This window comes from Antedon mediterranea, chromosome 8, assembly GCF_964355755.1.
Source record: "Antedon mediterranea chromosome 8, ecAntMedi1.1, whole genome shotgun sequence".
Taxonomy (NCBI): domain Eukaryota; kingdom Metazoa; phylum Echinodermata; class Crinoidea; order Comatulida; family Antedonidae; genus Antedon; species Antedon mediterranea.
The window spans coordinates 15,886,288-15,904,655 of NC_092677.1; the positions used below are offsets into that span (position 1 = coordinate 15,886,288).

The 18,368-nt window shown below is 29.9% G+C and overlaps 1 protein-coding gene across 1 annotated transcript; it reads right to left on the reverse strand.

Annotated features, from left to right (window-relative positions):
- Nucleotides 1-1,360: 1,360 nt before the first annotated feature.
- LOC140057657 (uncharacterized) lies at nt 1,361-17,014 on the reverse strand. Its single transcript, XM_072103376.1, has 5 exons — nt 17,009-17,014; nt 15,981-16,095; nt 15,488-15,516; nt 1,761-1,840; nt 1,361-1,583 (listed from the first exon to the last, which is right to left on the reverse strand). The coding sequence occupies exons 1-5, from the start codon at nt 17,012-17,014 to the stop codon at nt 1,361-1,363; spliced, it is 453 nt and encodes a 150-aa protein (XP_071959477.1).
- Between the last annotated feature and the right edge of the window lie 1,354 nt (nt 17,015-18,368).

Below are 18,368 nucleotides of genomic sequence, written 5' to 3' on the forward strand. Positions count from 1 at the left end.
GGGGGGGGGGGGGTGGTTAGGGGGAAGGAGGTGAACAGCATGAACACGAAGATGATAGTATCGATTTTGCAGATGGAACTATAGCCTATTGGTGAAACATCAGTGTTGATTCAATATCACGCCAAGGTTACGAACTGAGGATGCAGATCGGAGCTAGCTTGAGTGATGGAAGCTGATTTGGTAAAGAATTAAATTTGAAGTAAAAAATTCAAATTAGGCCTACATGACATCCACGATTAAATTTCTTGAAAACAGTTTTGACGTTTAGGCCTATAAAAAACAGAATCTGATTAGATGGATTGATAGGAAGATTGGTTGTCGTTGGCATATTATGGAATTGGATAATGTGTGAATGAATGATATTTGCGACAGGGGAAATATACACAGAAAGGCTTAGGCCTACAGAACACCACCATTTAGGGAATTTGGAGTAGAAAATTAATTATTTATATACTGTAGGCATAGGTCTAAATGATTCGATCGGAAATGTATGATACATGTGCCAGAAAAACCGAAATTGTTTGAAAGTCGTTCAAGAAGAACTTATTTACCAATCGTATCAAATGCAACGATTATCGAGAAGGATAAGAGGACGAAGGAGTATCAATAAAAATGAAATATCGGTTAAAAGTTTGTTTGATGCTATGCCCAGTTTTTGTTGCTAAACTTCAGTAAGATTTGTTGAAGTAGTGATCAGTCGATTTATGAGGATCTTAGAATCTTAGAAATAGCGTTGTTATCATTTACCAAACTATATCTTAATTTATAAACTTTCAGTTAAAATATAATGTATCTATTTGTATAAACGTGACTATACACACAGCATAATGAATATATTATAATAACAATAAACAATATTAATGTTGATTCTTTGTGAAATTAAATAATTCGAATTCAATGTGATCAATCAAGTCTTCGATGGCTGGTCTTTGTTCTGGTCTGGAATGAAGGCAGGGTCCGCTGATATCCATTAGCGGCAGTAATGCTTTGTTAGCGGCAATTCCTTCAATTATGACACCAACACTGTAGATGTCTGAGGCAAAGGTCGGTGGTGTGTTGATGTTATACAGCTCTGGCGCATGTTCCGGGTGATCTTGCTGTAGGTCGAAGACATCGGCTTTGTCGGTATTGTTCAACTGGAAGAAATCAAACGGTGCTTCTGCGGTGCAAACTGAGCCAAGGTCGAACATTTTTGAGGAGATACGAGGACCCTTGTTGTAAAGGAGAATATTGCGGCTTGCCAGGTCATTGTGAATCAAAGTATTCTTCTGTAGTATTTCGATTCCTTCTGCGATATCCAAAATTATGTGAAAACAATCAATCGTGGTAATATGTGGTGAACTACTTGCCAAAGCTTTCATTAGTGATATGTTGATTTGAATGATGTTGAGTCGCCAACAAATTCCATAACAATGGCCGATTGTGTGTCTGATGTAACTGCTTCACAAACGCCATAAATCCGTGGAAACACGTCACTCTCCTGAGACAGAACCATCATTATTCTAGCTTCAAATAAAACTGTCAGCTTGTCGATGAACCGATTGAATTTTCCCGATCGAGTGGTTGTTGCGATAACCTTAAAGCTTGGTTCCCACTAGAACGTAACGCAAGGACGTAAACGCAACGTAAGCGTTTTAACCAATGACAAGCGAATTTATAGATAGTTAGCAATCACAAGCGAATAAAGCCATCGCTTGGGATTGGTCAATTCACTTGCGTTGCGTTACGTCCTTGCGTTGCGTCGCTAGTGGGAACCACGCTTAACAGCCACGAGTTCGCCATTAGAAACTTCAAAACGATGAAGTAAAACTTTTCCATATGTACCAGTGCCAAGTACTACCTATAATGTGCAAAAATATAACATTATATCAAGGTATAGGCCCGTAATGTCGATATATTACAGTATTTTCTGTGGTATTATGTCTAGTCTAAAAAATAGTACCAGCCCAGCAAACACATAACGTTTTTCTAACGTTCTTGTTTGGTTATTGTTTGGTTAGGTTCACTACGAACGTTAAAAGAACATTAACATAACGTTCACTTAACAAGACTTATTCGTCGGACATTCTTTCAACGTTGTAAAAACGTTTATAATAACGTTAATATATAACATTTTCCAAACTTGTTTTATTAACATTTACCTAACGTTAAATAAACGTTCTACAAAATGTTACGTTTTACCTCATACAGAACATTTATAATAACGTTTATGTAACGTTTGAAGGACATTTACAATAACATTCAAAATGTAACCATTACAAAACATGTTTTGATAATGTTCATCTAATGTTAGAATAACGTTTACAATAATGTCCAAAAGTAACATTTACAAAACTAATTCAGTAACATTTGTCTAACGTTAATTGAACGTTCACAAAAACGTTGCAATCAATATGTTTTTATAACATGCTGATAACGTTAATCAGACAGTATAAAATAACGTTCAAACTCAACATCTGTCTAACGTTCTAAATAATATTTATATAACGTCTGTAAAACATTCACAATAACATTGAAAAGCAACATCTACATAACTGTTTTAAATAATATTTGCCTAACGTGCAATCAACGTTCCCAATAACGTTGTAAATAAACCATTAGAAAACATATTGATAACATTTTGCGAACGTTATACAAACGTTTACAATAACGTTCAAATATAACATCAACATAACTTTTAAATAACGTTGAAATAACATTTACAATAAACGTTAAAATGTGACATCTATATAACATTTGTTTTTAACATTAGCCTAACGTGCAATGAACGTTCCCAATAACGTTGTAAATAAACCATTAGAAAACATATTGATAACATTTTGCGAACGTTATACAAACGTTTACAATAACGTTCAAATATAACATCAACATAACTTTTAAATAACGTTGAAATAACATTTACAATAAACGTTAAAATGTGACATCTATATAACATTTGTTTTTAACATTAGCCTAACGTGCAATGAACGTTCCCAATAACGTTGTAAATAAACCATTAGAAAACATATTGATAACATTTTGCGAACGTTATACAAACGTTTACAATAACCTTCAAATATAACATCAACATAACTTTTAAATAACGTTGAAATAACATTTATAATAAACGTTAAAAAATGACATCTACATAATATTTGTTTTTAACATTGGCCTAACGTGCAATGAACGTTCCCAATAACGTTGTAAATAAACCATCAAGCAACATTTCAATAACATGTTTCTAACGTTATACAAACGTTTACAATAACGTTCAAATATAACATCAACATAACTTTTTAAATAACGTTGAAATAACATTTACAATAAACGTTAAAATGTGACATCTATATAACATTTGTTTTTAACATTGGCCTAACGTGCAATGAACGTTCCCAATAACTTTGTAAATGAACCATAAGAAAACATATTGATAACATTTTGCGAACGTTATACAAACGTTTACAATAACGTTCAAATATAACATCAACATAACTTTTAAATAACGTTGAAATAACATTAACAATAAACGTTAAAAAATGACATCTACATAACATTTGTTTTTAACATTGGCCTAACGTGTAATGAACGTTCCCAATAACGTTGTAAATAAACCATCAAGCAACATTTCAATAACATGTTGCTGACGTTATACAAACGTTTACAATAACGTTCAAATATAACATCAACATAACTCTTTAAATAACGTTGAAATAACATTTACAATAAACGTTAAAATGTGACATCTATATAACATTTGTTTTTAACATTGGCCTAACGTGCAATGAACGTTCCCAAGAACGTTGTAAATAAACCATTAGACAACATTTTAATATCATTTTGCAAACGTTAAAAAAACGTTTACAATAACGTTCAAATATAGCATCAACATAACTTTTTAAATAACGTTGAAATAACATTTACAATAAACGTTAAAATGTGACATCTATATAACATTTGTTTTTAACATTGGCCTAACGTGCAATGAACGTTCCCAATAACGTTGTAAATAAACCATTAGACAACATTTTGATATCATTTTGCTAACGTTAAAAAAACGTTTACAATAACGTTCAAATATAACATCAACATAACTTTTAAATAACGTTGAAATAACATTTATAATAAACATTAAAATGTGACATCTACATAACATTTGTTTTAAACATTCCCAATAACGTTGTAAATAAACGATCATAAAAAGGTTTGATAACATTTTGCTAACGTTATACAAACGTTTACAATAACGTTCAAACATAACATCAACATAACTTTTTAAATAACGTTGAAATAACATTTACAATAAACGTTAAAATGTGACATCTATATAACATTTGTTTTTAACATTGGCCTAACGTGTAATAAACGTTCCTAATAACGTTGTAAGTAAACCATTAGACAACATTTTGATATCATTTTGCTAACGTTAAAAAAACCGTTTACAATAACGTTCAAATATAACATCAATATAACTTTGAAATAACGTTGAAATAACATTTACAATAAACGTTAAAATGTGACATCTATATAACATTTGTTTTTAACATTGGCCTAACGTGTAATGAACGTTCCCAATAACGTTGTAAGTAAACCATTAGAAAACATATTGATAACATTTTGCGAACGTTATACAAACGTTTACAATAACGTTCAAATATAACATCAACATAACTTTCAAATAACGTTGAAATAACATTTATAATAAACGTTAAAAAATGACATCTACATAACATTTGTTTTTAACATTGGCCTAACGTGTAATGAACGTTCCCAATAACGTTGTAAATAAACCATCAAGCAACATTTCAATAAGTTGTTGCTAACGTTATACAAACGTTTACAATTTAAAACAAACGATTACATAACATGTTAACATTTTTCTAACGTTTTAGAAACATCCAAACATTCTTTTTTAGATAACGTTGAAACATTTACAACAACCGTTTAAATTTAACATTTAGTACTAACGTGAAATGAACATTAACAATAACTTTGTAATGAAACCATTACATTTTGAAAACATTTTGCTAACGTTATACACACCTCTTGATAATAACGGGATCCTATCCCAAAAACGTTTAACTAAAACATCAATATGATTTTAAGGTTGAGATATCTTATAAAATCTTGATTTGCAAAATTCTGTAGGCCGTAAATGAATTGTTGCTGATACAGTATTCGGATATGAATTTGCTGTGCATGCTTTTATGAATACAATTTTTTGCTTGTTATAGCGCCCCCTATATAGTATAATATTTCAACACCAAAATACGTTGCATAGGGACGACCCGGGATACATCTAGCACATAATTCTATCCGTTGTTACTATCTATACCATATTTTTGTTTGAAAAATTCAATAATAAATAGCAAAAATGCAATAACACTGAGTATGTATCCAAAATGAGATGTGTTGTCCTTGTCCACCTTGCAGATATGATTGTGTAATCCAGAATAAAAGATGCTGTCTTCTAAAAAACAACACATTTTGTCCGATATACTGGATGTACGATCGTGTCTATTGCTGATGATGACACTACTTCCACAGATTGAAGTTAATTTAGAATTCTCAGCAATAATATTATGACTTATTTTTATTTTTGTAAATGGATTTACTACCGGTACTACTACAGAATGCCGTTTTTCGAGTGTAAGGTCCATGCTGCTTTTGGCTAAATAAATGTGAATTTGAATTGAATTGAACACAAAAAAAATGTTTCGTGTTACAAAATATACATATTATTACCAGCCGTTCAATCTCACATTAGCAAACGAAACAGTTTTTTGATTAAAAAAAAATATTATTTGCACATTTAACATCAAAATGTGTTACATATAACGGCGTCATGTTTGGGTGATGATTTTTTGCCGATATGAACCTATAATTTCCATCAAAAACAACACAAGTGTAGAAATCAATTGATACATCAATTGCACATTGAGGGTGGCAAGTTTGCACAAAATAATGTGGTTGTTAGCACATATTGACGGCAGATTTTGTCACAAGTGCTGTTTCTACAAAATATATGACCAAAACTACTTCTAAGCAGCTCTGGTTTGGGATGACCACATTTTGCACAAACCCTCTTTACATTAGTTACCAACTATCAATTTTTAATTCAATAAAAACATTGGCAAACATACAATGTAAACGGAACGGAATAAACAGAGATGAAAGAAACACATTTATGCGATGAGGCCCTACAAAGACTTTTCAAAAAGGTTCCTACGCAGATTGTAAACGTACCGCTGAAATAGTTAACTAGCTATATTTACATTGTTCAAAGATATATGATATAATATTCTCATTTCACACAATAATTGTAGATTTTGACAACAGAGCATGGCGTTTGGTGGAAAACCTTCCTGTTATATTTGCGAGTTAATTTTGCTGTTGGTATTGGGTTTTGAAATAAAATTCAGACAATTTTAAAACTATTGCGATTATTAAGTCATAGAAAGGACATTAGAAAAAATAGCAGGATCAGATCCTTTCGCAAAATGTCTGTATAGTCGGAATCTGCCTAGCTTATTGCCTGCCTGCACCACCACACACCTGCAGTTTTTACATGTATTTGTATAGGCCTTGTTTATGGGAAAATAAATATGGTTGTTGACATTCAATGAAGAAATTACATTCGCTTTTCACCATTTATCCATCTTCTTTAACGTCTTTCTTAATGGAAACAAGTATCTCGTAAATATTATGCGTTTTAATTCTCTGAATTGTAGTGGGCCGCCGGCCAAGATGCGTACAATAGTTATTATGAGTCTAGGAAGGGAGGTACAGTCTGGATGATGGTGTATTTGTTTATCTTAACACCCGTGTTAATTCGATTCGATCATACACAACTTGAAGAACCAGTATTCAATTTGGCAACAACGTAATTGAGGAAAGCGTTGTTTTGTTTTTTTTTTTCAATATTATATTTTCAAATAACACTTGGGATGAAATTTATTCTAAAATGTCTCAAAAACGTCACACAATGTGGGATGCCAATACAATTCAGCTCCACCATCCTTTAGGGAAGAATGAGTAAATATTTTCTGATTCTGACTAATCACAAACGTGGCCGTTTTCCGCTGTTAAAGTTTGGAAAGTGAAATTATTATCTTGTAGACGCAAATGGATTTTTTCATTCTTAATTTAGTTAACAATAACATAAAGTCGAAAAATATATGTGATGGCATAAAACATAAACATACAATTCAAAAGTTTGATAAATGTATGACGATTGAGGGCGCACTTTATGTTATGGAAGGCCGTTTTAATTTGGATATTTTTAAACACATTATCTGTAAATATTTCAATTTATATTTGGATTTCTTTATTATGTCATATATTTCATTGAGTATTTATTGTAAATTAAATTTACATTATTCTATAAACAGTCAATTATAGGTTTTATAGCATATTTGTCAACGGGCGCTGACGGCGTATCGTAATTTCGGTCACGCTCTATCGCATTTGTGGTAAACAATTTACGACATGAGTGGACAAAATTGCGTATAAAAGTCACATTTTCTCGTTAAATTACAGATTTTTAATGACGCAAAATAAAAAAACGATCTTTTCAATATATTTGGAACCTCTGTGTGAATGTCATTAGGGTACAAGGGGGAGGGGGTGTTATTTAATGGGGAGGGAGATTTTATTGTCACTCACAGAGATAAGACTAAGAGCAGTTGTGTAGTACTGTATGGTTATAAAAGCATTACAATCCCTTACTACAATTAATAATAATATACAAAATAAAAGGATACAATCTTTTTGGTCAAATCATGGTTTAAAAGTAATTACATGATGATAGTATATAAAATAAATCAAATAAATCTGTGTGTTGGTATCATTGATGGACCTATAAATTATAATAGGTCTATTGTTATAATATGTCACTGTAATGATTTAACATTGGGAACATGTTCCATTTTCAAAAAGTTTTAAGATCAGATATAATATATATTTTATTCGTCCAATAATTTGTGGAAATTTACTTTCCTTTGGCATACATAATACAAATGATAAGTAACAAAATTAGCGCCTGATTAAACTTGAAAATTGAATTTGGATAAAAAGAATTCCTATATCTTGTCATATGAGTACGCGGTACACATAATCTTATGCCAGATCTATTATATTTTAATTAATGATTTTAGAGGATGTGTTTAATTTGAATAATCTTAATAACTTTCTTTTGAGTTCAGCTGGTATAAATTGTTTCTAAGGTTTCAATAACAATTTCCACTCTCCTATTATACGTTTAGCAGCTTTACATTCTTAAGTTTGTTTTTGGTTGCTTTCGTCACGTTACCATATATACAATTTAAAGTTAAAATGCTAAGGACAACAGATTTGTAAAATAATATTAAAATCGTTTTTATCTACGTTAAAATAGTTAAGTTTTTTTTAAAAATACAATCGCTGATTTGCTTTTCATCTGACTGAGTTGTAACATTAAATTTGTTCTACTATGGTAGTATCTAAATATTTGTATTCGTTAACGTCTTCAATAATTTCATTTTTAAGATATTCTAAACTATTATGTACCTTGCCGAAATCAATTATCACCTCTTTGGTTTTGTTGATTACTAAATAATTCTAGTACAGTATATACTCTCATTCCAATCAATTGAGCTTCATTCAAGTTCTATTATTCTTTAATTGTAAGAAGAAAGACAAACATTTTTTTTTCTTGCTAATCTGAGTTAATGAAAGCAAAAGGTCAATCTCTCTTTTTGTCATTAAATATAAAAATGTTGTTGTTATACTAATTAATAGACGCTTGCCAACTATAATAATAATAGTTTGGTTTCTCTCTTTTAAAACGGAGGAACACGTAACGAGAGGTTCAACCCATACAAAATGTTCACAAAAAGTTATTAATTAATACTGTACCATATTTGTAAAATCTATGAACTATAAACAATACATTTAAGAAATAAGTGCATATTAAGGATAATTGTCGATCTTAAGGACAATTGACAATGCACAATTTTCATAATAGTAAAATCTATTCTAAATCTAAAATTTGAAGAAAAAAAAACAATTAAGAAGAAAAATTTTTTTTAATGTTTCCGTTGTCTAGGACCTGGGACAGATTTGTATGCATTTAATTTAGGAGAGAATATTTCAACTGTTATAGGATAATTTGACCCCAACGAACAACATGGAATGTGTGCCAAATTTGCTATCCGGGGCGAACATGCCCAAAATCGGGGTCAAAAGTTAAAAATGTGTGGTTCTTATATCTCGACAACCACTTGTCGTACAGATTTGCTTTTGACGACAAATTGTTCAGAATATACATATTTATATTCAGCCTAACACAACCTCTAGCGAAAAAATGACTGGAAATGCTTTTACTGACTTTTGACCCAAAAATGACCAAAAAACACATTTTCAGGTTTAATTATTCTTTAAAATGCCAAGGACAAACTGTGTGGTATCAAATGAAAGCATTTGTATTGAAAATTTCTAATTATGAAGCTAATTGTATGGAAAATGTGCATATTTTGATTACTTTTATACAAAAAATGAATATTTGGTAGCGTAATTGGTATGTTTATTTATATAATATTAAATCATTACATCATCAGTGTTTGGAAAAAAATGAGTACCGTATACAGTAAGTAGTGTAAATTTATTTTGGTTTATTTATAATATTATAAAACATTTTCTAAAGTAGCTTTATTAATTTTAACTTTACAATTCAATTTGATAGCATATTTGATTGGCTTTCATTTGATATAGTGTCACATATTTCATTAAAACTAAAAAAATATTGATTTATTATACAAAATAAATGTACACTACTTGCACTTACGTACAGTATACAGTACTCATTTCTGTCAAAACTTATGCACATTTTGTTGTTAAATATCATAATTAGATTTTCAATACAAGTTGGGTAACAATGGATAGAATATTTTTATGGGCTTTCATTTGATACTGAATAGATCTTCTAAACACTTCAATAATTTAATCATAATAAATAAACCAAAATAAATTTACACTATTTAATATACTCATTTTTGTCAAAAATTTTATAAAATATGCACATTTTTCAAAAAAATCTACATCATTATTCATAATTACAGATTTTCAATGCAATTTCAAAATGGCATCCAAATTGCCCTATCTCCGTAACCCTTTGGTCTTTCAAAATGATATTGGTATCAAAATACTCGGAACATATATATTCATATTAATAGGCCACTATGTAATTTGTTTGTCATTTTTTGTTAAAGCAAAATTCCAGCTGATTTAGTTTCTCTACGTTGTAAAGTAATACAAAAAAGATGTTGCAATTTTTCTAAAAAAGGGGTGTCAAATCCGAGATGGCCAACAGTACGTAAAATATCCAATAAATTTAACGAATTGGACAAAGTAACACCCAATATGAATAATAGTTAAAATGAATGTATAGTCATATAGTCTAGGACCTGGGTCAGATTTGTATGCATTTAATTTAGGAGAGAATATCTCAACTGTTAGTGTTACAGGATAATGATCTAGACTATCCTCAGCCTAGATATAAAAAAATACAACATAATTACAGAGTAGCAATGGGTAGAATATTTTATGTTCATTTGATACCAAATAGTTTTTCCAAACACTTAAATAATTTAATATTATATAAAAAAACATAACAATTACGCTACCAATTACTCGTTTTTTGTATAAAAGTAATCAAAATATGCACATTTTCCATACAATTAGTTTCATAATTAAAAATTGTCAATACAAGTTGAGTAGCAATGGGTAGCATATTGTGTATGCTTTCATTTGATACCATACAGTTTATCTATTGGCATTTTAAAGAATAATTTAACCAGAAAATGTGTTTTTTGGTCATTTTTAGGTCAAAGGTCAGTGACAGCATTTCCGGTAATTTTTCCGCTAAAAGTTGTGTTAGACCGAATACAAATATGTATATTCTGAACAATTTGACACCAAAAGAACAATTATTAAATATTATAAATAAATCAAAATAAATTTACACTATTTAATATGTATACTCATTTTGTAACAAAATACTAAAATATGTACATTTTTAACAAAATTAGCATCATAATTACAGATTTTTAATAAAAGTTGGGTAGAAATGGGTAGAATATTTTATGGGCTTTCATTTGATACCAATTATTCATTTTTTGTATAAAAGTAATCAAAATATGCACATTTTCAATATAATTAGCTTCATAATTAAACATTTTCAATACAAGTTGGGTAGCATATTGTGTATGCTTTCATTTGATACCATACAGTTTGTCCATTGGCATTTTAAAGAATAATTTGACCTGAAAATGTGGTCATTTTGGGGTCAAAGGTCAGTAAAAGCATTTCCAGTCATTTTTTCGTTAGAGGTTGTGTTAGACTGAATATAAATATGTACTTTCTGAACAATTTGTCACCAAAAGCAAATCTGTACGACAAGTGGTTGTCGAGATATAAGAACCTTTGACCCCGATTTTGGGCATGTTCGCCCCGGATAGCGAATTCAGCACACATTCCATGTTGTTCGTTGGTGTCAAATTATCCTAACATATCCTCTCCTAAATTAAATGCATACAAATTTGACCCAGGTCCTAGACTTAACTATAGCTGTAATTAAAAATGATTTACAATTATAGTCCAAAAATTGAGCAAATTGTTTTATCTTGATATAAATCATAGATTTTATCTAGTAATAAATGGTGTTTAAATTTTGTTGAACCATTAAAAAAAATTTCCAAATAGTATTCAATTAAGAAATAAGTCAAAAATAAGAAATGATCAATTAGTTTTTATTGATAATTCGATAAAACCAAATTAAAAATAAACTGTAATACTAATACCAATTAAATGCAACCCACATACTTTGGAAACTAAATTAGCATATCAATTAGTATATAAACAAAGGAATATATACAGTACTTAGAATCTATGTTAAGATATACACACTCTTGATAGTGTCACCAGCAAAAATAATAAGGAACAATAGGAACCCAAATTAGGGACATCAATAAACAGGAAAGCATAGATTAGATTATTTCAGCTGTAGTGAATTTGATGACTGTAAACAGAATTGATATAATTTTCCCTAACATCAGAAACATGACTATTGATAACTATATCATTATAAGTATTGACACCAGTTTGATTACTTAAGTTACTCCAATAAATTTTAATCAAGTTAGCCATAACATTACTAGTTTAGATTATTAGAGGTATAAAAGTGAGAAACTAAGGGACAATTCAGTTACTGAAACCAATGATGCATTAAGTACATTAGCCTTGAGTGGTGTTGCAAGAGTCAGCTTTCTTGATGATGATTTGAAATGCAGGATAAAATCAAGACCAAGAAAAACATCTCAGGAAATTGGTTTCTTTTAACATTGAAGCATTTTTATTCACACTGCGACAAACTTTGTATAGTCATTCTATTTTTAGAGGATTAAAGACATTTGGCAATTTGAGTTTCATACGCATAGACATACAAACATTTACAAATGTTATCCAAATTTCTATTAGTTTGCAATGAACTGGTATTTGGTAAATTTGTTGTGTAGTTACCATATTTATAAAACTATGACCTATTTGTACATAAATATCTATCTAAAGCAAGTGTATTGGAATGTATCTTTAAAATCTGAGAACAACCTTTACCTTCTTTAATTTCATAACTACATTGAGCCAGGGAGATAAATAACTGTTATTCTTCTATTTAAATTTATATCTCATTTTAATTAATTTTACTTTTATTTGACTTTACCCTATTATCATAAATTTGTTTAAGCCAATTAATAATTCTTAGTTAAGTTTAAAATTAGGACCTAACTTCATTTAATGTTATGTTATCTCTATTGCAAACACTGGCAAGTAACATCTGGAGGCCATAAAAACAAAGGAAGGGAGACCATTAATAATAATTTATTCGGAGAACACTTAACTTAACTACAAAAATACAAAATAAACTATTAATATATATATTAGAACTTCAATTCAGATATGACTTTACTGTTTCCTAATTATGCAGTACTAGTAGTACTTATAAAAGGTAAATGAACCCAGTTGTATCCTATGGGAGCAAAAGTTATTGAAGTCTTGACCAGAGAGGTACATTCCTGGTTACAGGCCCACCTCTGATATACCTGACTCATTCATATAGAATAAGGGCCTGTTTCTGCTGCAACTACTCAAAATACGGTTTAAAAATACAGTATAAAATACGGTATTTTTTATATCGTATTTTTCAGTACCCCGTTTCTGCTAACAATACTTCTTGGGTAGTCGTGTTAAATTTCATCCTTTTTACCCAAATTGCCATTCATTTATTTGGTCGATAATTAAAATTCGCAATAAAGCCTTAAAGGATGTTTTACGTCTCACTTTCAACAGCCTAGCCCTAGTGATAGAGATGTTGTGAGAGCACAGAAAACATCGTAATGGGGACAAGTAATTCATTCCCTCCCCGAGTTATTGTCTTTTGCAATGTTGTACTGCTTTCGCAGGCTCTTCAGCTTTGAGTTTACTTGCTTTGGAGACAAGTATATTCCGTACTCCTGCTTTATGTTTTTTAGAAATGTCTTTATAAATGTTGGTTGTCCCTTTTATTACCTTTTAGTTGGCCAGAAATTTTAGCTCCCCCACCCCCTCCTTCTCCACCCCTCCTTCCCCAGACAGATTTAGTAAATACTGTGACGTCTTTGCTCCACATTTTCGCCGAATATATCTATACACGTGTGTAAAACAGCTGACAACGACAGAAAATAAAAACACGATGTTGACCGATCATGTCGCAGGCAAAAATAAATACTGTATTGTTTATTGGCAGCAGAAATAGGGCCTAAGTTACCAGGAAATGAGTGAGATTGATTGATGGGATACTAAATTGTTACACTACTACACAAGTTTCACAAGGGACATGGCTTCACACATATATAATATAATATAAAATAAAAAGTAAACTAAAAATAAACAGATAACACTCAGATAGTACCACCATCCACTAAACCAAATTACCAATGACACAATAACAATAAATACAACCCACATTCATAATAATTAATATAATAATAATATTCATTTGGAATTGACATTACTGTGTAATTTTAATTTTTTATGGTCATTCTAACCACTTTTTAAATGTAATAGGTGTTTTGTAATAGTAGGTCAAATATCGTACTTTTGTAATTTGTCTATATAAATATAGTATTACTAGTTTAAGTTTCCTCACCTTCATGTCAAAGTGTGCTGCTGTTATAAAAGCATATGTTCAATAAAATTATTATTTTCGAAAAAGCATTTTATAGTTTGATTCATGTACCTTGTATTGTAATGGATCTATAAATTTCATGAGATCATCCCCCAATACAAGGATTGTGTTTTTACATGATATCTATACAAAGAGTTCACATAATAAAATGAAAAGGGGTATTTTAAATTGGTAATTATTATTCATCAATGTCAAATTTCTTAAAATGATCAACATGTTATATAAATTTGTTGCTTCATTTGTTAACATAATGTAATTTATTGTGCTATGAAGCATTTGCCCTAAATTGATCAAAATAATACTGTACAATTTAATAGTGTGATTTGAGACATTTGCTGTTCAAATTTAAAACAGGACCACCATAGATAATGCTATACATTTAATTATACAAGGGGTCATCATTGTCGATCTTAGTTTTCAATAACAATAATAATAATAATAATAATAACAATAATAATAATAACAGGTATGTATTAAATTTTCATTATAATGAAAATTGATCAAAAATAATCTATAACAAATATGATTTAACTAAACCAAAATACTGTACATACTTTAATATCAAATATGAAAATCATCCAATAGTGTTTAGTAGACTTTAAATACATTGTCTAAAAGCACAATTTATGAAGAATGTACAGTAGTAATGGGAGTACAATCACCACCTATCTTTTATCATCACTAAAATAGAATGAGGAACCGTAGGCCTATAGAACTTAGATTAACTCAACAGGAAAATAGGTTTGGGCAAATTAAGTGTTTTGCTTTTGTAAACCAATAGTTTTTCATATAAGCAAGGAAATCCATGGTATAAAAGCTACTAAAAATTGCTACTAAAGCCATGAGTATGAGAATAGATTTTGAGGTGGAATTTGTTTTTTTACTCATGTATTACTAAGTGTTACTCTGAAAGTATGTATCATTGCTGTATTAAATAAATTGAAAGAAAAGTGGCTGGGGTGGGGTGGGAATTGTATTACTGTAGTTATATGTTATAGTTTGATTACTTATTTGTTACGTAATATTGTGTGTGCGCCACCGATTTAAATTTAAATCCAAATCCAAATAAATATAAATAAAAAATCTGATTCAATAAAAGCAATGTTTTTCTTTTTGTAATGAATTAAATATATAAATTTTATTGTTATAGAAGATTATAATTGAGATCATGGAGATTATTATTATGATACAAAGAATTCAAAGTGAGAAACTAAGAGAAAATTTGGTTAGTGAAAGCAATGATGCATTGGTTACCTCATTACCATTAGCATTGAGTGTCAGTACTGTAATGTAGAAACACAAATATTTATGGAATTCATTGCTGCAAGAATCATCTTTTAGAATGATGATTTGAAATGCTGGATAAAATCATGGCCAGGAAAGACAAATTAGGTTTCTTTTAACAAAAAAATGTTTATCATTAAAGCATTTCATTCACCCTGCGACAACACTTGCGAAATTAAATTCGCTGAATTGTTGCGCAAGCAGCGTTTCATAGTTTATAATGTTTTAATTGTAACATAATTGTATCTTATGGTATACCTTGTGCCCTAACCTAAGGATAGAATTTAGAAACCAAAAATTAAAACACTTTCAAGTGCTAATAATACCATGATGATACACTCTATTACATATTAGTACAAACCTAGCACTCTTCAATAGTAATCAAATTGGAGTTAATTTTAATTATTATAAATTGTTTTAAAAATTAATATTTCAGAGGAACAATTATTATATATTCACTCACCCTTAGCACAAGGATGTAATTTATTAAGTACAAGTTCATATTCATGGACACCAAATTTTGCAGCTGTCTCAATAATTTTTAATGTTTGATTCCATCTACATAGGAATGTATCTTCCTAAATATACAAAAATATATAAAAAAAATGTGTAAAATAATTGAATATGTCAATTTAGTAATGGAAATCATATCATATACTTGAATATTCTAAATCTTAATATGTAAACTACAGTACTGTACTGGCAAGTATCTTTGTGAAAATGACAAAATAACACTGTGGTAACAATACAATATTTAACTGAAAGCATGGAGTAATACTCCATGCTGATAGCCTTCAATGATTAGCATAGAATTCTCATAAAATCTTGTGATATCTGAGAAGGTCACTCCCAATGGACTGGTGGTATAGCAATTTTACCAAACACAATTAACTACACTACCCAGTAGAACCAGGGAGATGTAGTTTACACTCTCAAAAAGAACGCCTCCCCACCCTGTTTGGTTTGCAAAAGTAATCTCGAAAAGAAGCCCACCCAAGAGTCCTAAAAAAAAGAGAATCTCATGGTAAAAATATAAGCATGGAGCAACATTAGATTACATATGTTGCACCATGTCATAAGTAAGGACCTTCAGTAACAGTAAACCCATTGAAAAAAAATAACTTTGCGAGTCTGAACTATTATAAGACTTTTATTTACATGCCGATGATTACATCATTTTGAGACGTTGCGCATGCGTCAGATTGTATTTCTCACTAGAATTAGAGAGTTGGTGAGACTTGGATTTGACGTCACCTAAATATTTTACGCCGAGGTCTTTTGTAATCCAGTTTTTGGTCATTGAGTGAAATCTAAAAGTGTTCAACGAGAAAGACAGCTTGGTGGGAACTGCATCCACATGATCTAAAGGTCCATAATATTAATGGTCACATTTAGTGCTGATGGAATTTAGGTAATGTTACTTTTGTTAAATTTAGCATTATTCAATGAAATGCAAACTAGACTTAAAAGAAATGAAGCCAATGAGTTTACCTCCATGATTAATCAAATAACCATTTCTTGTTTGCAACTAAATTAAAAAGTATTTTTTTAGGCTTTTATATTACTCTATTAATTAGTAATTAATACAAATTTTGTCTCATGATTTGAATTAAACAACACAGATCATGAGATTGCTTGCTGATTAATTGTTTATGTGTAAAACCACTTAATTGTTAACTCATGTGGAGACTTTCTCTATGGTTAACAGCCATTAGCCTATAATTCACTTCATTGGTTGATCATTTTAGTTAACTGAATCCGATTGGTCAGTTATTGAGCCTATAATTGTTTTATATTTTTGAACTAATTCATTCTTTGTTTAGCATTTAATGTTAACAAGACCAACAATTGATATCTCTTTGCACATTATTATACTGTACTGTATTATCTTTCATAAATGCTGTCATTGTTCAGCATCAGCTGGTCCACAACAAATTTGACTTCTATTTGGAAGCAACAGCAACCTGTTTGATTGTGAAATTAAGGTAATGAATAGCCCTTTTCATTTGTTTTAATTTGAGTTTAATATTACATTTGTTTTGATACTATTGATGTTTACATTTCAGCTTTTATTGCCAGTGGGAATTCTGTATAATATTACATATATAAATGCTAGTTTGTTAATTAGTTATTAAAAAAAATATACACTTACATTTACTGTTTAAAAAACATAGCAAACCCCCATTGAACCAAAATAAAAGTGATTGAATTGTGTAGTGTAAAACTTTGGGGGTATTGCTAAACTGCGCAAACAACAAAAAAAGCTGTGCAAACCTCCTTAAAAACAATTATTATTGATTAGAACACAACTAGAACTATATAGGGAGACAATTTATGAGAAAAAAAATTTGAAATTCCTTTAAGTTTGCCTTTTTTTGGGTTAAAAACTTCAATTTTTGGGAAAATTACTGATTTAACAGCGCAAAAAAAAAAAAAAGCTGCGCAAACCTCCTTTAAATCTATTAATATTGATTAAAACACAACTAGACCTATATAGGGAGACAATTTATGGGGAAAAAAATTTGAAATTTCTTTAAAAAAACAATTTTAATTGATTTAAAGGAGGTTTGCGCAGCTTTTTTTGTTTTTTTTGCGCTGTGAAATCAGTAATTTTCCCAAAAATTGAAGTTTTTAACCCAAAAAAAGGCAAACTTAAAGGAATTTCAAATTTTTTTTCTCATAAATTGTCTCCCTATATAGTTCTAGTTGGGTTCTAATCAATAATAATTGTTTTTTTAACTTTTTCCTTTATATGATGTTTTTTTAGTCTTAGTTAGGGTCAAAGAGTAAAACTCACTACAAAGAATTGTTAACTTAAGTTCTAAATTAATAGGTTTTCAACTTTGTAGCT